At 38.5% G+C, this 20342-nt stretch overlaps 1 protein-coding gene across 18 annotated transcripts in view; it reads left to right on the top strand.

Annotated features, from left to right (window-relative positions):
* LOC117405836 (E3 ubiquitin-protein ligase MYCBP2) overlaps positions 1–20342 on the top strand; it is a 116618-nt gene that overhangs the window by 83317 nt on the left and 12959 nt on the right. For 8 of the 18 annotated variants that reach the window (XM_034923705.2, XM_034923698.2, XM_034923700.2 and 5 more), the window contains 17 exons: positions 3242–3466; positions 4657–4789; positions 5392–5517; positions 8365–8532; positions 10476–10577; positions 11752–13395; positions 13594–13763; positions 14251–14510; positions 15203–15370; positions 15567–15724; positions 16077–16276; positions 16759–16908; positions 17390–17550; positions 18262–18418; positions 18569–18793; positions 19166–19231; positions 19771–20010. In XM_034923705.2, the coding sequence (XP_034779596.2) occupies positions 3242–3466; positions 4657–4789; positions 5392–5517; positions 8365–8532; positions 10476–10577; positions 11752–13395; positions 13594–13763; positions 14251–14510; positions 15203–15370; positions 15567–15724; positions 16077–16276; positions 16759–16908; positions 17390–17550; positions 18262–18418; positions 18569–18793; positions 19166–19231; positions 19771–20010 (4353 nt within the window). The remainder of the gene's footprint in view (positions 1–3241; positions 3467–4656; positions 4790–5391; positions 5518–8364; positions 8533–10475; positions 10578–11751; positions 13396–13593; positions 13764–14250; positions 14511–15202; positions 15371–15566; positions 15725–16076; positions 16277–16758; positions 16909–17389; positions 17551–18261; positions 18419–18568; positions 18794–19165; positions 19232–19770; positions 20011–20342) is intronic. The other 10 variants (XM_034923712.2, XM_034923702.2, XM_034923697.2 and 7 more) reach the window with 9 other exon arrangements.

Here is a 20342-nt window from a genome sequence, read left to right as displayed (position 1 = left end):
CCTGACCCTCCCCCGACTTTCATTGCACATTCCACAGTACTAGCACTGCCTTAGAATTAAACCAGAAACGCTAGATTGAGAAACCGATCATAGAATAGAATGGGAAACTTGACTTATGCAGGTACGGCATGGTACAGTAAGTGGGTTTTCATTTGACGTGCGTGCGCACGTCATGGTGTTGAAGTGGTTAAATCCGCTGTATCTTAACTGTAAAACATCTTTAAATCCCGCAAACAAGCCTCCATTCCTAATTGTAATCTTGTTTTAAATCTTGCAAGCGGAGTCTCCAATAGAAATGTAGGAATGTGCTGTCACTCAGTAGTTGGGGTGGTTTTAAGGTATTCAGAAAGAATCAATGATAGATACAAGTCAGGAAGCTAGTAGTAGTAGTAATAGTGGGGGGGGGTGGGGGGGCTCGGTCCGAGTGAATCGAGTAACCATTTCCACTGTTTTTCCTGTGTTAATTTGCTATACACCAATTTAATTTTTTTTGTATCAGGGGTGTTTTTTCGGTTTTTATTGGTTAAAACCGAAAATCTGAAGCCCTAATTATAATGTACCTGTATTCTAATTGATGAAAAAGTAAAACTGTCCAAAAGTAGGGTTGTGCCGAGTTAATACTGCACCCTATTCATTCTTTTGGTTTATTGCTTTTCTCAATTACTTATCGAAAAGATAAAATGACAGCATAAGGGCTATAATGTTGTGTGAGAGCAAGTGCATGCTACTAAATATTCGTTTTTTCTTGGGGGGGGGGGGGGGGGGGGGACCTGCAAATTTTAAAATCCTCTGTGCACGCTAATTGCCTCCCAACAGAGGCTGATGAACAGTTGGCTATTAAAAGACGTTCAAGTGACTTTCCAACTAAAGGAAATGACAAAAGAGAGGTACTAGATTAGAACATTCAGTGTGGGCAGTGACCGTGCTTAACTGCGCTTACCTTGGTTTCCATCGCTTTTCACAATTGCTTCACAACTTAAGGCACGTGAATCTGAGCTTTTTTTGAGTAATATGTTTTGTTTCATGGCACAGAAAGACTGCATTGTTTTAAAAGATCTGCACTCCTGATTAATTTAACAGACTGCACTCCGGTTGATACAGTTTCACTCAAGTATGCACCTCTTTGTATGGTTGTTTGTTCTTTTCTGCCATGAAACAAATTGCACTGTTTAACACTGCTTTACTGGGGAAGTCTGACTTTGAAGCAAATATTTCCCAGGGTGCACTGGGCTGCAGCAGAGGCAATCTGGCAATCCATATAAGGTACTAATGTAAACAGCATGACACACTACATCTTTTTTGGACATTTTTTATTTATGTTCTTTAACCTGTATATATGTATCTTTTGCAGCTTGTATTATTTGTCATATCCTTGGTAAATTATGGTGTAATCAGGGAATGACCTTCAGCTTCTCAATAAATACATCCTGCATATTTGTGGTGGGCTATGATGGGAGCTTTAGTTTTGAAATCATCATAATTACAAATAGTGTACAAGTATGAATACCTGTGTTGGAATCTGTACTTTCCAGCACTTACCTGCTGAATTCTTTTAGTATAGTTACAGCTGGGCAATAACATAGATTGCTTGTTAAAAGCTGCTTCAAGTGTTCACTTCTGTATCTCATTATGACTGATTTCAAACCAAGTTCCAATCACTGTGGCTTTAAGAAAAAAAGCACACTTACAGTCCCATTAATGCCTTGATAGTGCTTGACTTTTCTTAAACTTTGTTGCTTAGTATGTCTTTAATGCTAGCCATGGAGTCAGGGATATCGACTTTTTATCTGGGAGTTCCAAATCTTTGTGTCCCCAGGTGAGTTCAATGCTAGGGGCATTCATGGCTTTGCAGTGCTTTCTTTCCTTTTACAATGATTATGTGTTTTATATATTTCTAAATAGCTGTAAGTTACAGTCCTTGCTTGTATATAAAAGACAGACATACTGAAGGGGACATTGGACTTGTTTTAATCAGTGTCTTCTGTATCCATTATCTGTTTTCTTCTTAACAATAGGTGCATACAACTAACAGTTGTATCATACAATTAAAAAGAAAAAACAAAAAACAAACAACAGTAAATTTTGCAGTATTTGCCTTTGGCTCATCCAGAAATAGCAGTAAAAATATCACAACTTCTTACAAAGACAGTATTGTGATGATTGTAGGAGCCCATAGGTGACATTACCACTGTAACCAGTAGCGGTCCAATTCTGTGTTTACTATTGGAACATAGAAATATGTTTTTTTTTTTTAGTATTTATTACATTGTTAAGCTTATTGCATAGTTACTTGGGAAAAAAAAAAATAAACGTATGAAGAAAAACCTGAAATTCAAAAGATACATTTTAAGCTAATACCTGACTACAGTGACCCAGTGGGTGGCAGGTCTTCACCACCAAACAGTTGCATGTCTTCCTTTCAGGCACTCCAGATACAGCTGCGGTCAGTATTTCACGAAAACCATTTTGTTTCCACTGTTATGTTGAATTCTTTGTGCTGTGGAGTGACTTCACAAGATGCAACTGTATTTGTCTCTTTTGTACCTTGTAGGCAATGTAATATGTGTTTCACACGAAAGGTGGTTCTTTTCCATAATAGTTCTTTAGAAATGAACAATTTTATATTTTTAGTGGAATATTGAACTTAGTAGTTTATAGTGATGTGATCCTTATATGTAAACCTCACTCATCTGGTAATCTAATCTTAGCTGAACTGTATACAAAAATATACCAGAACTTGTATACTTTTGTTCATCTGATTGTGTCAGAATAATTGTATAAAAAGGACATGCTGTTAAAACAAATCTGTTTAAAATATTTTGAAAGTAAATCTAAAATTCTACTTATCTGTATTGGCTAAGGAATCTTTTTTAAAGTTAAAATCAGTTTTTCTCCAGTAGACAAACAGTGCCAATATAAGAACCAAAAATACAAATATATAAACATTTCCTAATATAACAAAGAACAGTCCATATGTTGGATTTGAACTAACACTAATGTTAAAAATGTGATCTAGGAATTTTAGTTTGGACTTAGCACTGGCTGAATAGGGCATTAGAGTAGGTGCAGTCAGAGAGCCTTTTGGAGATCATGAAACTGATGCTATTAAAAGGATCCATCAGGGCCAGTTCATATTTCACTCCACATATTCATTTTCATAGCCATATGCAAACTGAGCTGCATTTTAAAAACAATGATGTGAATAAGGTAAAGACTGACTCAATTCTCTTGGCTTTTCTAGGAGTCCAGAATGCATTGTGATGATTATTTTAAGGAGGTCAGTGCTCGGCGCTCCCATGAAGTGTCCGTGAGAGAGCAGGACAGGCCGTGCCTGCATGGCGGACCAGGCGTTTATAAGGTAGTGAAGACTGGACCCTCGGGTCACAACATCAGAAGCTGCCCTAACCTTAGAGGTATCCCAATTGGAATGTTAGTTCTGGGAAACAAAGTCAAGGCGGTAGGCGAGGTATGGATCCAAGTGTGTTCTTGTGGCTACCAATCATCACTTCATAGTTGCCAGGTTTTTGCACTTTTGCAAAAGCAGCAATCACAGTAACACTCTGATTTTGTGCAAGGGTTAATGTGGACTCTGCTGGTATGCGTGTTCTGTCATTCTTCTGAGTGTGGGTTTTTATCAATGACTTGCTTTTTTTCCGTGCAACTTTCTGAGCAACAATCTCCTATATGTAACCTATAATGGCTGCAACATTTCCTTTTCTGTTACTATATAATGTGATAAACACAGAGGTTTAAGTGGATGGTCCTAATAGTCTTGCTTTTAGAATGTCAGTCCTTTCTTTGTTCAAACAGTCAAAACTATAATGTTCCTATGTCCTTTAGTTACTGTGGGTGCGTTGATGCCATTAGGATTCACAGGAGATTGGGCCTGCAGAGTCAGTATCTGAAATGCAGGGTGAAATATCTGTCCAAAAACTTGCTTAAGGTCTGAGAAACCATAAATATACTAATAGCAATGGAAATGCTCCAGCAGTTTTTCAACCATTCATGTGTACTGTTTTTTCTTTCCTTTTTTTTCTTAACAGATTTGAATGCTGCCTCTGGTTCCTCTCCAGAGGCGCTGCATACTGCTAAGACTTTAATTTGAGATGTGGTGTGTCATGCTGTTTCTTGAATGGCCTCTAAGGCTCCTTGTGTGTTTTGCAGTGTGTCAGTTCTTTTACAGACTAACCCTTAACAATATTTCCTTTCAACTACAGATTGCAAATAATACATGTGTAAAATCAGTATCAGTAATATTTGAAATGTTTGAATGCTTATGCCATTGTAATGGGCAATTTTACAAAGCAAATAATTGCCCTTTTAATGTTTTGCATTTGTTTTAATGGAGCCTCTTCTTTCTACAGGAGGAGAGGGTTTATAATATCCCTTTCAGATCAATAACAATTATATTGCAACAGTAAACGAATCAGGCCTCTTTTATAGCAGTAGGCCCAATGATTGTAATAATTTTAGTTGTCAGCATTATCGTATTACTACAACTTAATCCTGTACTACAAAAATATATTATACAACAATATATTGCATTGTATATTGTTTACATTTTTTAAAGTTTAACTCAGCTTGCTCCAATTGACTGATGTTAAAAAATACAAGAAAATGTGTGGCATGAGATAAAAAGCATTGTTTGTGTATCAGGTGACAAACTCAGAAGGCACTTGGGTGCAGCTGGATAAGAACAGTATAGTGGAGTTTTGTGAAAGTGATGAAGGAGAGGCCTGGTCTCTTGCGAGAGATCGGGGAGGCAATCAGTACCTTCAGCATGAAGAGGGTAAGACCATCTGTTAAATATACATAGTTGTCGTGTTCGTGATATCATTTAAAGGTCGTATATGATACTGTAGCTCATTATACATGTAGAGAGGATGTAAACCTGCCTAGGGGAGTTTGCTTCAAGCAGTCAGTTGTACTAGTTGGTACATATTCTTTACAGGATTATACCAGCAAGCAAGCTACCTGCTTATTAGGAAACATCCTATATCGATATATAATATTGATTTTATACCAACTGTTACGATGCCTTTTTACTAAGAAAAAAAAAACATTGTGTCAAAACTATCTTATGCTGTGACTTAGTTGTAAAAATAATGTGTGCAATTAGCACAATTTGTTATAAAAATAATAATGTTGCAAAGCTGTTAACAAGCAGCTTAGAATATAGGTGGTTGTTACTAGTTTCGTAACATTTGACTGTCAGAAAATGGCTTTAAATTGCATTTTGGTTTGAAAAAAACAACAGAAAGAAGATCGTTCTGTACATCACATTGAGATCATCAGGAGCTGGGTCCCTTCTAGTTTTACAGCACACATTTCCTCCCTGTAGTGGTTTCGCTGACGGCATTTTTGAACTAATCCAGCTGTCTTTTATAACAGAGCAAGTAATATTGGATCAAGGAGCACAAACACCACCTCCAAGTCCTTTCTCTATTCAAGCTTTCAATAGGGATACTGCTCCCAACGGTGCCCAAGGATATGACTATGGGATTTCAAATAATAAAGGTGAGTACAAATCTGAAGTTATATGAGTGAAAGGAGAGAATAAACTGAAAACCTCAACACTGTTTCTGTACATGCAGTTTGTTAGATGCTTAGAAGCCTACATTTGACAGATCAAATCCACATCTCACATTCAAAGTGCAGTATTTGTGAGAGCTGGGAAAACTATAGTAAAAAAAGTACACTGTGTGGGTTTAACCTCTCCATAATAGTTACAATTTGAATGATCTGAATCGGGGGAAATTATATTGTTCATCTGATATCGATATCTCATATTGAACAAGCAAACGGATGTACATCATTAGGCAAATCGGAATGAGATGATTAGATGTATTATTTACCAGAAAGTGTTAGTGTTGGGAACATTCTAGTTTAACCCCGGCAGTGCTTTCATTCTAAGAACTCAAGGCCTACCCCAAAGACAAAATCACATCTTACAACATTTTCATCGCCTACTGTTTGAATCCCTCGTAGCCCTGTTAAAAAAAATATTGAGACACTGATGAGGTTAAAACCAGGTATATTTAGCAGCATAAATAAAACAAATATATATGCGGTTCATAAAATGAACAGCAGCTTAGAACTTTTTTTTTGTTTTTACTGATTTCTCCTACCATTGTTTTGTCTGTGTTTGGTTTTGCCTGTGTACTGTATTTTTTTAATGCTGTCTTTTGCCTAACTTGGTTAATTCTCTGTTTTTGCATATTGGGCTTTTTTCTGACCTTTTTACTGCTGAAACAAATCCTCTTGTTAAGATTGTCTGGCATGTTTTTAATAAAAAAAAATAAAAAAAACTAATCACTATATGTAGCTTACGTCTGAAAAGTAGATTGCATGATTTTGCAAATGCTGCTGAGATTATTGAACAAACAAATTAGACAGTTGTTTGATTTTGGTATTGTAGGTGTAGGAACTTAGGACCCCCTACATCATTTATTTATTTTTTGTCTTGCCTGCTGTATCATTTTGTCTACTTAGGTACAATTAGGTTGTTTGTGTTTCTGTTACTGTCTTGTGTCTTTAGAGTGCAGCATTGTGCAAGGTAAAACAGTAACACGCTGCAGAATGATGTCCAGTTCTCTAGAATGATGTCCAGTTCTCTAGAATGCTCTTTTAAATGACTACCATAAGGTAGTCACATTTCAAGTGGCCACATTTGAGTTTTTTAGTACAAAGAAATGAACAAGGAGAAGTGTGTAATGTTTACTTGAGTGCTGCATGACCTCAGACAGAGTACAGCCAAAGAACTCTGAATCTCTAGAAAAAAATGCAACATTTGTTTGAAACTTCAGGAGACATTTCAGCATCCAGTTAATACTTCATTTTGTTGCTAGTGGGTGCTAATGTTTGGCAGGACAATGTATTAATTTAGAAATAGACTTTTTTTGGTTAATGTTTCAGTACTATGGATGGCAATAGTTGTACAGTAGCTTGCCATTATTTTTTAATAATGTACTTTATCTTTATATTTAAGAAAATAACAGCACTAGTTTGATATTAAATATACCCACATTAGACATTAAATAAATATAATCAAGGTGCCTGTTGAGCAATTTAAATTTATCTAGTGAAATCTGCAGGAATATAGATTTTTCCCATATAGTACTGATACCAGGCTATAACCTGGAAACTGCTTCTCTCAATTTGGTGACATTTTGTATGGACATTTGAGAGGAGATGTGCAATTGAAGGTAAAATCTTTAAACTAGTTTTGATTAAATTGTGCTTTGGCGTGTGTTGTATGTAGTTTATATTCTTGGCAGTGGGTATGTATGATTTCAACTTTTCAACATACTTAAAAGTATTACCGAAAAAATATTTTGTTTAGTAGGGACCAAGAAGTGGATGCATTAAGCAGAAAAATGACATAATTATGTAAACTCAATGGTAGACAATAAAACCGTGACCTAGCGAAGATAAAATCTTACTAGTAGCTTTTTCATTATACAGCAATATCTACTTTATAAAATCTCAAGTAATAAAGCCTGTTGTCCTATCCTGTTGAGTATGAGAATAGATGAATTTTATAAACCTTTAACTAACAGGTTTGTATTCGTTCAGCCATTTTTATGATGCATATTTAAAAATAAATAAAACATAAAATACCAAGGCAATTAATTGATACTACAGCCAAAATGAATAGGCTCCTAATAACTCTAGGCAACAACATCTGTTCAGTGTTGTAAACCCACGAAAACCCTCTCTGTTCTAGTTTTGCATGCGTTTTACTTTTGATTTGTGCATGAAGTGTGTGTCGTTATCACTCTCTCTGCATGGGCAAGAAACCCTCCCTTTGAGGAACCTTCCTCCCATCCCATCTTAGGAGTCACTTTAACCAGGCACTAAACTAGACTTTAGAGCTGACTGCTGCCCTCTACTCTGTACTGAGACTGGCTTCTTTTACCCATTTACCCATTATTGATGTTCTATTTTTACCAAGTAGCATCCAATAAAACTACTCTTAGGAACTTATCAGCCTAACCAAATAGCCTCTTACTCAGAACAGTGAAGCAACAGTGAGATGGTTCACATTTGTAATAATTCCTCTATGGTCATTGTAATTGGTGTCTCGCCACTTGACAATAGCCTATTTAAATGTACACTGATGCCTTTTAACAGTGCTTTCTAAATGGTTAAACAGCAGGTGAGCAAACCACTTGTGACCAGCACACCCCTGCTACTACTACATAGTCCTGAGTTTTTTATGCAAGAAGGCAATAAAAACATTGCCATATTTAGCTAGTGCCAACTATGTTTCCCCCACTCCCAAACAACCCCTGCATTTGTAAGCGTTCTTGTGATGACAGTGGTTAGTAAAAGCTCTAGTTTTCCGTGTCTTCCACATTGCAGGTGACCAGTTGAGTGCCATACTGAATTCTGTTCAGTCTCGGCCTTTCCTCCCAGTTCCTTCCGTATTTGAGCAAGCTGCCAAACCTCCCTCTTCCCTTGTCCACAGCCCATTTGTGTTTGGACAGTCCCTTTCCTTCCAGCAGCCTCTGCCTCAACCACAGCTTCTGAGTAAGTCTGTCTGTCTGTGCCACCTGCACACACTGTTTTTCTTTTTGGGATTGTTGTGTGTGTGTGCGTGAGTGCGTGGGACCTTTACCATGGCTTTCGTAGTACCCTTTAGTTGCTTGACATACGTTCTGCACCATTCCTTATCATTTCCACTTCATTTGACATGAGCTTTGAAGCAACTGAAAAATACTGCCTCTGACCTCCTTGGATGATTAACCCATTGGTTCTTTTTGTTCAGACTCAATATGCTTGATCCTTTTCTGAAAATGAACTGATGCAGGAATGCCTTTTTTTATTATTGTTTTTGTGGTTTTCAGTTGAACAGATTATTGATGAGAGTTAGGAGATTGTGAATCCTCTTCCCCAGAAATGGCCATTGGGCCTAATAGAGCAACCACTTAACCCTTTGCGGTCCTATGTCGGACCTGGTCCGACATTGCAATTTTCCCTTTCCGGTCCAATGTCGGACTCTGTCCAACATCATCAAAAAGACATAAAAAACAGGTCTTGAGTCGTTTTTTCTACGGAGAAAGCCGAGAAAACCATTCAATGGCCGAGTGAGACCGATAGGAGCCGAGAGAAGCCGGAAAAAAATTAAATAAATGGGCGTATCTCATGAATACAGATAGCCCCAACACCACATAGATAACACAGACATAAACAAACAAGATAGCTGCTTCTGCATTCAGCGCTCAAAGAATATCACAGACATTTGCAGAGCTTTTTTTAGATATTATAGTAATAAAATAATGACTTGGATCGCATTATTGAGGTGTTTGGTGATAAAACGAGTGATCAGAAGATAATTTATTGGTATGTACTATTATTAAGACGTATGTGAAAAATATAGCGAACAAGGGGTGGGGCGGGGCTGGAGATGCAGTACTGAGTATCCTGTTGATATGCAGTGCCTTTTAAACCTGTTTTACTGTGAAAAAAATACTTTTAAACAGCGTGTCTAAAATAAACTGCGCGTGTGAAAATAAATTGGACCTGACGTGTTGAATAAATGGACTGCAAAGGGTTAAATATAGTTTTGTTTGGAACTTGTATTGCTTAGTTTTCAGATTCCCCCATTGCACTGTGGATTAAAGATACATGAAAACCATGTAAATTCAGCTAGGGCTGCACTTTTAAGTATTGGAGCAGTGGACAAGCGCAGTGAAATATTTTGGAAGTTGTGCTAAGCCAGATTGTAGGGAAGTACAGTGTTGCCCTGTGGTGTTATGTCTTTTTAAAAGCCTTGGTTATTACAGCTTTAATTCTACATTACAAAGATTTGATCTCTTTGTAGTATAACAATGTTCTCATTGTTTTGCTGCGCTTTACTTTTTTTTCCAGGCGAAACCCAGTTATCATGTCACAACCCTAGAAGTCCTTGTTTTTGTGTTCCCTGTAACACAGGAATGGACTGTAACTTATTAGGACCTGCATTAAACTACTCCCCCCCCCCCCCCAAAATAAAGCATCTGCTGTTCTTAGCAGTTTCTTGCCTTTACACTTGCCCACACTGTTAAAGCAGGAAAAAAAATGTCAAACAAAATGATGATTCATAGTTACACAGCAAGAGTCAATGGTAAAACATTTAGAATTACTAAAGGAAACCTAGTGCACAATCTTTCTTAATGTTCCAATGAGTACCAAGTGAAATATTTGTCAGTTTTATTTATATTTTTTGATATTACTACCAAGACAAAAAGACAAACAGCAAAACAAGAGCAATACATTTTGTTGAAGAGATTAGAACTGTTTTTCCAAGCCCGTGTTACAGTACAGTTGGGGGTCCTGATAGGTGTATTAAGTGTAGACCAGTTTGAATACAAGTACACCACCAGTTCATGCATTTGAAATTGCTTTGTGTGCCTGTTGTGTATCTTTTTTTTCCTAATAGTTTTCTTTCATTTTAAACTCTGTCGCTTACCTGCCACTGTTTTTCGCTATAGACGCTTCATCTCGCAGCCTTGCTTCACGTGAGCGTGTGCACAAAAGTAGCAGTGTAGCTGGGCCAGGCTCTGCTCGCTCATCACTAGCTCACAAAAAAAAGGGTGGGTATGCATGCCATTGCTTGGCCAGCAAAATGCACACAAAGCTGGGATTTAATTGATACTGCTTCTTTCTGATGCATTTCTTACCATCCAAATCAAAAGTGTCATTTGGTTTCTTGCATTAGGAATGGCAGTTTTTTTATTATTTATTTATTTATTTGTTTATTTATTTGTTTATTTTTTATAAGAAATTAAGGCGCATATTGTGAGCGGTGTGTAATATTTTGTTCCTCCTAATTATTTTTTAACTATGTTTAAATAAAAGTAAAAACACATAAATATATAATTTGTTAGATATTCGTTTTTCTAAACTTATTTTGTACTTGTTTTCACTACAGTTTCTGTAGCAAATTGAATAAACTACTTGCAAATTGTTGAAAACAAAACAAAATCGGTCTTGGTTGTATACAGAGTATATGTTGGACTAATGCATACTGTACATAAACTTGGTAAAACTAATCGAGAATAACCGCAAGAAGTAATGCCTTCTAATCATTTTCAATTACTTACCAATAAGGCCTAATGTCCTGTCCAGTCCTGTCCTGTCCCACAGGCACGTAGTGTGACTGTGCTGTGAATATGGCAGGGGGCCCTTCAGTTGCATATGTTAACTCATTCCAGAGAAAGCATTCACAAGTTCTTGTAAATGTCATCGTGTTTTGATATACTTTGTGGCCAATACATTTGTCCTAAATGCTCTATTCCAAAGGGAATACCCTGGTGCTTTTTATTTTATTTTAATTTATTGTAATGCATTTTACAATATTTCAGTTGAGCAAGGATTGTTGCCTAAACATTTTAGACCATCTATTGTTGTTCATTACAGTGTAGATTTGAAAGAAAGAAAGAAATTAAGTGGCAATAGCTATTGATAAGAAATATTGGATTGCCTGGAAATAAGGAAAATCAAACAGAAAACAAATCATAGAAAAGTGTTGTTTTTAATTCCCTCTGTAGTACGGAGTATGACCACAAAGTTCTAAACACCATTAAATTTTAATTGTATATAAAACAGTTTCATTTAAATTCATTTTGTATTGAGATTTTTTTATATATATATATACCGGTATTATTAGTAGTAGTAGTGGTATTATGATTATTAAAGTATATGTATAATATACTGATGTAATTTAAAAATATTGTTTTGCTAATTTTAATCTGTTGTGATGTGTAGGTGAAAGAGGGAATTTAGCAACAGCTGCTAGGCCTTTATCTCCTGCTGGGAAGTTAGATCTGCCTGGGAAACACAAAACAGAAAGTAGATCCCCAAAATTGGATGGCCGTGTTAGCAGAGCCTCTACTGACCAAACAAAGATGAAGAACACAGAAAGCATATCTGCCAGTGAGTCCCTCGTACTGAAATCTGACACGGCTAGGTTGAGGTCGGACTCTCACAGCAGGTCGCTGTCTCCGAACCACAATACCCTTCAGGCTCTGAAAGCCGACAGAACCTCAGGCTTAAGGGCAGAATCACCCACCCCAGGATCCAGGTCCTCTTCTCCAAAACAAAAGGCTTTGTCATCTGGCAGATCCAGTCCCTCCGGCACTAGTTCTCCAAGATCGACATCCCCGTACGAAAAGAACCTACCTCAAATAGTCAGCTCATCTTCGAAATCCAAACTGGATCCACCTAGGGAGAGGTCAAAGTCTGACTCATATACCCTAGATCCTGACACCCTCAGGATGAAAAAACCTCCCCTAACTGAGCCTATACGTGGACGTTCCACCTCTCCCAAACCAAAAATTTCACCAAAAGATGGGAAAGCTGGTGACAATGATGAAAACCGAGCTCCCTCTCCCCACGTGGTACAGGAAAACCTGCACAGTGAGGTGGTAGAGGTCTGCACCTCCAGCACTCTGGCATCCAACAATGATGATGGTAATGATGAAAACCCTGATGCCAAAAACATCGAAGAAGGCTCCTCAAAAGTCCACTTCAGCATAGGGAAAGCTCCAGTTAAGGAAGAGCAAGAAACCAGGTCATCCCCCAAAGTCAACCGCAAGACAACTGGCCGACATGTACGGCCCAAGAAAGAGAAATCTGGTCCCTTCTTTAAGGGTGAGAATGCACGTCTGGTGGCGCCGGCCAAGCAAGCTATGTCACCATCAGTAGCCGAGTGTGCCCGCGCAGTATTTGCAGCTTTTCTTTGGCATGAGGGCATTGTTCATGATGCCATGGCCTGCTCGTCCTTCTTAAAGTTCAATCCTGAGCTCACAAAGGAGCATGCACCCATAAGGAGCAGCCTTAGCAGCCAGCAAGCCATGGATGAGAAGGAAAATAAGCTGAAGAACAGGCACTCCCTAGAGATTTCCTCTGCCTTGAACATGTTCAACATCTCTCCCCACGGGCCTGACATTTCGAAAATGGGCAGTATCAACAAGAATAAGGTCCTCTCTATGCTCAAGGAACCTCCACTGCCAGAGAAGTGTGAGGATGGGAAGGCTGAAACAGTAATCTACGAGACCTGTAGTCAAACAACCGCAAAGACAAAGTCCCCTCTTCCACTGACCTTACAGCACCTTGTGGCTTTTTGGGAAGACATCTCCATGGCCACCATCAAAGCTGCCACCCAGAACATGATCTTCCCCAGCCCTGGTTCCAGTGCCATTCTGAAGAAAAAGGAGAATGAGAAAGATGGCAAGAAATCCAAAAAGGAGAAAAAGAAGAAGGAGAAGGCTGATGTTCGGCCAAGAGGAAATCTCTTTGGAGAGATGGCCCAACTTGCTATGGGTGGGCCAGAGAAAGACACCATTTGTGAGCTGTGTGGAGAATCTCATCCCTACCCTGTGACCTACCACATGAGACAAACCCATCCAGGTAAAGTATGATTTGTACGTATAGATTCTTGTTGTCTCTTGGTCCTTCAGCAACCAAGAACAAATAGTATTAACTTGCTGTAATAATTATAAAGGGGAGAACATTTTTTAGACATAATTTGGTGGGACTGCACCTGGGAATTAAAAGTAGCATATGTTTTCTATTTGTATGTTTCATTTCAATGCATATTTGGTGCAGGTTGTGGTCGGTATGCTGGAGGACAAGGCTATAATAGCATTGGACACTTCTGTGGAGGCTGGGCTGGTAACTGTGGAGATGGAGGAATCGGAGGCAGCACATGGTATTTAGTGTGTGACCGCTGCAGGGAAAAGTACCTTCGCGAGAAGCAAACAGCAGCAAGAGAAAAGGTTTGTTTTTCTTTTAACCTTGCTGATGTTAGATGTTATTTCAGGACTAATTCTAACAATTTAAGTCTTTAAAAGGTGTGTTATTATTCTCAGTAATATAGCATTCTCACTGGCGCCTTACTGTTTTGCTGAAATATTTTTGTTTTCCAGACTTCACTGTATTTACACTCAGATAAAGCCCATTTATCCTACCACAACTCTGAGTTTGATAGTAGCACATGATTTCCTGTCTCTCTTAATGGGACCCCACCTCACATTTCCTATGGTGTGTGCAGCTTTGATTGCAAGTGTAATGCTCAGACGGAGCCCTGTTTCCCGTAACACAGAGTGAACTCACAGCAATGTGGAAGGAAAAAAAATTGCCCCAAAAAATTGAGGATTGAATCCTCTTTGTATGAATCTAGCAATGTCCAGGTTTCATTTGTATATTCTTCCTCAGTGTTACTATTGCATTCAATTTAAACCTATGGCTATTTGAGTTGAGTAGCTTTTTGACCATCAGGTGAAGCAGTCGAAGAAAAAACCAATGCAAGTTAAGATCCCCCGAGCCCTCCCCACCATGGAGGCTCACCAAGTTATCAAAGCCAACGCCCTGTTCCTGCTGTCCCTGAGTAGTGCTGCGGAGCCCAACATGCTATGTCACCATGTGCCCAAACCCTTCCACACCCATCTACCCAGCCTCAAGGAGGGTGTCTCCGAAGAGATTCCCAACAAGATTGGCTGTCTCTACCTGCAGACTCTCGCACGGTAGGGGACTGCTTCAACTCATATGACTTATTGTTGTGAAACAGTGTTGGTTCATTACTGTCAAGTGAGTACAAGTTTGGATGTTGACATAAAATAGAAAGGAGTGCTTCTCATTGTAACAAACTAGTGTGGGTAAAATAAATATACATGTGAGCTTCCTATGAAGAGCAACCAGCCTCGCATTAGCAGTGGCCATGGTCTAATAAATAGCAAGGTGATCTGGGGATGTGAAACAGCTAAGGTTTGCATCATTAACTTAGTAAATTATGAAAATAGCTGACTTGTATCTACATGCCTGCATTAGGTGAAGTACGTTATTGCAGTTTTTGTTTTTGTTTGTGCTTCTGTTTCTGTTTTTAAACAATCCTTATGTTGGTTTTGAGCAGCCAATGTTAAGATAATGTAAGCAGGTACTATTTTTAAGAATGTGTGGATCCGTGTAGTTAACTAAAAAACTAATGAATGTGTTATCTGTGCTCAACAATGATACCACATTTAATGAAAGTGAACTTGTACTTTCTAAAAGAACAAATATATTTGAGATTAATGAGGATTATAGTCGCCAGATGGTGTAAGATTACTGAGTTTTAATAGTTTTATGTCATCTGTTTTGTAAATAAAATAAGTAAATGTCAGGCCAATAAAATATATTTCAAAAACTGTGATCTTTGTTCATTTCTTGCCTTGTACAGACAACATTCAGAGAATTTTGGTGGATACCATGATGATAATCTTTTCCAAGATGAGATGAGGTACTTGCGATCAACCTCAGTCCCTGCCCCTTATATATCAGTCACCCCAGACGCCAGCCCCAATGTATTTGAGGAGCCTGAAAGCAATATGAAATGCATGCCTCACAGGTACGATATGTCCTTTACCTTTTTGCATCAATTGCATCCATTGTCAGTTCATCCTTTAATGCACATCCAATAGTTGTCAAGCATTGCCAATTATATTAACAGAAATGTGGCTTATGTACTCTAAAGCTACAGCTAATGAATAACCATGGAGAATGAACTACCGCTCAGTTCCTTAGAGGTACTCTGTATTTTTCAGTTTGGAAACAAGCCCCATTACTGACAGCGACACAGCCAAGCGCACAGTATTTCAAAGGTCCTACTCAGTGGTGGCATCCGAATATGACAAGCAGAACTCTACCTCCACTGCTCGAGTGAAGGCCATTCCCAGACGCAGAGTCAACAGTGGAGATGCAGGTACATCTTCAGTCTAATTATCAGACAGACACTGTATTTTTTGTTATTCCACTTGCCATGTGTTAGGTCGGTTCCTACTTTTGAGTTTTACTTTTTAGTGGAACAGGAGACTAAAACAGTGAAGTTGTTTTCTATGGGGATGTGTAACTTAAATGTTAAACATTTAGCCAGAAAATCCTTTCACCGTTGAATGGTGACAAAGCCCCTTATACATAATTCTAGCAAACACCAATGGCCAGATGATGCTGCATTCAACCATCTCTTATATGTTTACTGGATTGGGGATGGTTTTAAAATAAATAGTATGTGACCAGCTTGATGTGTAAGTGTGTATGTGTGCTGTGCCTTGCAGAAGTGGGCTCTTCTCTCCTGCGACACCCCTCCCCGGAGCTCTCACGGCTGATATCTGCCCACGGTTCACTCAGTAAAGGGGAGCGGAATTTCCAGTGGCCTGTCCTGGCCTTTGTCATCCAGCATCACGACCTGGAAGGACTGGAAGTGGCGATGAGACACGCCTTGAGGAAGTCTGCCTGCAGAGTATTTGCAATGGAGGTCAGTCATAGTGAACCCACTTTATTTAGGTCAAGCTCATGGGGTTCTTCTTTGAGTGCATGATAGACGAAAAAAAAATATTTATTGCTACAAGACAACAACAAAAAATAATAGCATGTATGTGTATTTAGTTGGCAAATTGTAATTTGCTTTGAGAAACTAAACTTTAATCTTTTTTTGAAGATACATTATATTGCAACCATGGGGTCTTTTTTAATAATCTAAACAAGGATGGGTCTAAATACTGTGCTGTAGCCTTTAACTCTAGATTATTTCCATTGTTTTTTTTCCCCCCCCTCAGTGGTGACTTACTGTATAAATCCACTTTTTTCTTTGATAAATACAATTAAATTTAATGAAAATGTTGAATAATGAAGAAGAAATACCCAGGATTTTTTTTTTAAATGCTGCTATTTTAAACCACATGATTTTAAAAATTTGATAGCTGGTCAAAACTTGCCTTACCTTTTTTTGCCCTTCAGGCTTTTAACTGGCTGCTGTGTAATGTCATCCAGACCACCTCTCTCCATGACATCCTGTGGCATTTTGTGGCATCCCTGACCCCTTCTCCCTGTGAGCCAGAAGAGGAGGAGGACGAAGAGAACAAAGCAAACAAGGAAAATGCTGAACAGGTGCCATTGGTCTGTTAATATACTCATGTGAATCCCTTATATGTATATATATATATATATATATATATATATATATATATATATATATATATATATATATATATATATATAAAAAATATATAATCTCTACTTATTCTTTTTCCCACTTTTGTACAAATCAGTCACAGTTGGGTCTGATGGCCCTGCCAAGAAAAATAAAAAAAATACATAATAGTTTGCAAGAACTAAAAGCTGACGTATATTTGAATTGCCTTAAAACTGGAGGCATCAGCGACTTATTTCTATACATCCTAACACTCTTAGAAAATTATTCCAATACACACCTGATCGGACCTTGCTGAGGAAAAGGTTTTATATCCAAAAGAAAAATGTGATTTGTGCAATTTAACAGCCTATGGTAAATGTACACATTTACCAGCAAACTTGTCCTGCTCTTCTGATGTTGCTAAATGCTTGTTTTTTATATGCACTCCCTGTGTAGGAGAAAGACACACGTGTGTGTGAGCACCCCCTGTCCGATATCGTGATTGCAGGAGAAGCAGCTCACCCTCTGCCCCACACCTTTCATCGGCTCCTGCAGACCATCTCAGACCTTATGATGTCTCTGCCCAGCGGCAGCTCCCTGCAGCAGATGGCCCTTAGGTACGTTCATCACTGGACAGAAGTCCTTCATATCCACTGCCAGCTCCTACTGGATTGAATTTGGTAGCCTGGCTTCGTCCGGGGATGAGGTGTGTTTTTCCAACTTTAATCAATATAGTGGAGGTATCACCCATACCTGCTGCTTATCCAATTGTGATTAAATTTGGTGAAGACATTCTTTAACAAAAGTTATTGAGAGTATCTGGGACTATGTAAGCAATGTCTGGCTGTCTGTCTGTATGCAAGTACGTACTTAAAAGACCTTTTTATTTTATTGTTCCCATGTGTTGCTACAACTGTTTACGTAAGGTGTGTGTGTATTGTTTTAATTTAAAAAAAAATTTTACATTTTGACCACTTTTTTAAACCTTTAAATTGCATTCCCTGCCACTGGTAAATTCATCTCGGTTACATATGTGAGCAGGAGGATGATGGGAAATGTAGTTCTGAAAGGTCCATGCGGTTACATGGGAAGCCATCTTCAGGCAGGGAATGCAATTTAAAATTTTAAAAATTGTCAAAATTAAAAAAAAAAACAATTTAAACAACACACACCTTACGTAAACAGTTGTAGCAACACATGGGAACATGTAACACAACAAAATAAAAAGATCCTTATGTACCCTTTAAGTCTAAGTATGTTTAACTGAAATCTAGAAAACCTCTTATCCAATGTAATGGAAATTTAAAAATACTTTTTTTTGTGTGCAGATGCTGGAGTCTGAAGTTCAAGCAGTCTGATCATCAGTTCTTGCACCAGAGCAATGTCTTTCACCACATCAACAACATCTTGTCCAAATCTGATGATGGGGACAGTGAGGAAAGCTTCAACATCAGTGTGCAGTCTGGATACGAAGCCACTAACCAGGTGAGAGGCTCAGGAAACCAAAGGAACATCGGCTGCGACTGCATTTTCTTGTTAAATCATTAAATTGGTTGTTTTGGGTTCTATATAGAGGAATGGATCAGAAATGTTTTTCAACACCTTGCTAGTTAGTAACCGTGTTTCCTGTCACAGGAGCTGTGTGTTGTCACCTGCCTGAAAGATCTCACGAGCATCGTTGACATCAAGACCTCCAGCCGGCCAGCCATGATCGGCAGCCTAACAGATGGATCCACAGAAACCTTCTGGGAGTCGGGGGACGAGGACAAGAACAAGACCAAGAGCATCAGCATCAGCTGTATGAAGGGAATAAACTCCCGCTACGTCTCTGTCCATGTGGACAACTCAAGGGACATCGGAGTAAGGACAAGAGTTTTTATCCCTTTTGTTACGCTTTCATTTTTTAAAGAGTTATTCAAATTATTCTTTGTGGATAAAATGTTCTTGCAAAATAATATAATTATTCTATAATAAAACAGCTATAATGTATTTGGTGGTGATAATTGTGTTTTCTTTAGTTTTAACCCATTGAATGTTTTTATACATTGTTTTTCTGTTTTCTCTTAGTGTTGATACTCAGTCTTTTGCATTTGTGATCAATACAGTTATTACGGAAGTGGCTTATTAAGGAATACTTTAAACCTATAAACAACAGCAATATGTATGGAGTTGTGCATATGGATTATTTTAAAAAGTAATGTATTTTTAACATTTCACTTTTATCCTCTGCAGAACAAAGTCACGTCCATGACTTTCCTTTATGGAAAGACAGTTGAAGATCTCTGTAGAATTAAACAGGTATGAGCTTTGCATAGTGATTCAAATCAAGTCAGATTTGTGTGATCGTCTTTCTGTGGTCAGTAGTATTAATCAAGATGAGGCTCTAGTTTGCTATATGAGTTAGCATTCATAAAAAAAAAAGCTATTGCATTTGTTGTTAAAAATTATAGCCAGGTCTGTATTGTGAAACAAATGTTGTTGCACATGTTTTAAAATAACATTTCAAATACATGCTTTATCATCCCCCCACTGAATAGTTATGTCCAGCTGCATATTTTAGTTAGATTTTGACATTTATCTAAAACAAAACCTCCAACTTTATTGAAACTTGCTTGAACATTTATTACACATTATTACAACCCATACAGTATTGTTTTTCTGCATATAATACAGTGGATGTCAGAGTTAGGGAATACAGTGAAATAGGCTAGTCAACCTTAAACTTCTGTACATTATTTGGAATTGGGCTGATTGACCAGGAAATTGTGAAATTGAAACAAGCAGATGTTATCATTTTTTGTAATTTATTTATTTGTATCCCCTATTTGTTTCATTAGGTGGATCTGGACTCCAGACATATGGGCTGGGTCACCAGCGAGCTCCCCAGGGGCGAAGCTCAGATTATGAAAATCGAGCTGAAGGGACCAGAGAACACCCTGCGAGTGCGGCAGGTCAAAGTGCTGGGATGGAAGGACGGGGAGAGCATCAAAATCGCTGGACAGATTTCAGCTAGCGTGGCACAGCAGAAGAACTGCGAGGCAGAAACCCTTAGAGTTTTCCGTCTGATCACATCGCAGGTACAGCAGGGCTTTCCTTCAGTCGGATCACATCGCAGGTACAGCAGGGCTTTCCTTCAGTCTGATCACATCGCAGGTACAGCAGGGCTTTCCTTCAGTCTGATCACATCGCAGGTACAGCAGGGCTTTCCTTCCGTCTGATCACATCGCAGGTACAGCAGGGCTTTCCATCAGTCTGATCACATCGCAGGTACAGCAGGGCTTTCCTTCAGTCTGATCACATCGCAGGTACAGCAGGGCTTTCCTTCCGTCTGATCACATCGCAGGTACAGCAGGGCTTTCCTTCAGTCTGATCACATTGCAGGTACAGCAGGGCTTTCCTTCAGTCTGAT

This window comes from Acipenser ruthenus, chromosome 9 (assembly GCF_902713425.1).
Source record: "Acipenser ruthenus chromosome 9, fAciRut3.2 maternal haplotype, whole genome shotgun sequence".
In the NCBI taxonomy this organism is placed as follows: domain Eukaryota; kingdom Metazoa; phylum Chordata; class Actinopteri; order Acipenseriformes; family Acipenseridae; genus Acipenser; species Acipenser ruthenus.
Note: the sequence above shows the minus strand (reverse complement) of the source record. Positions and strands in the feature narration are given on the sequence as shown.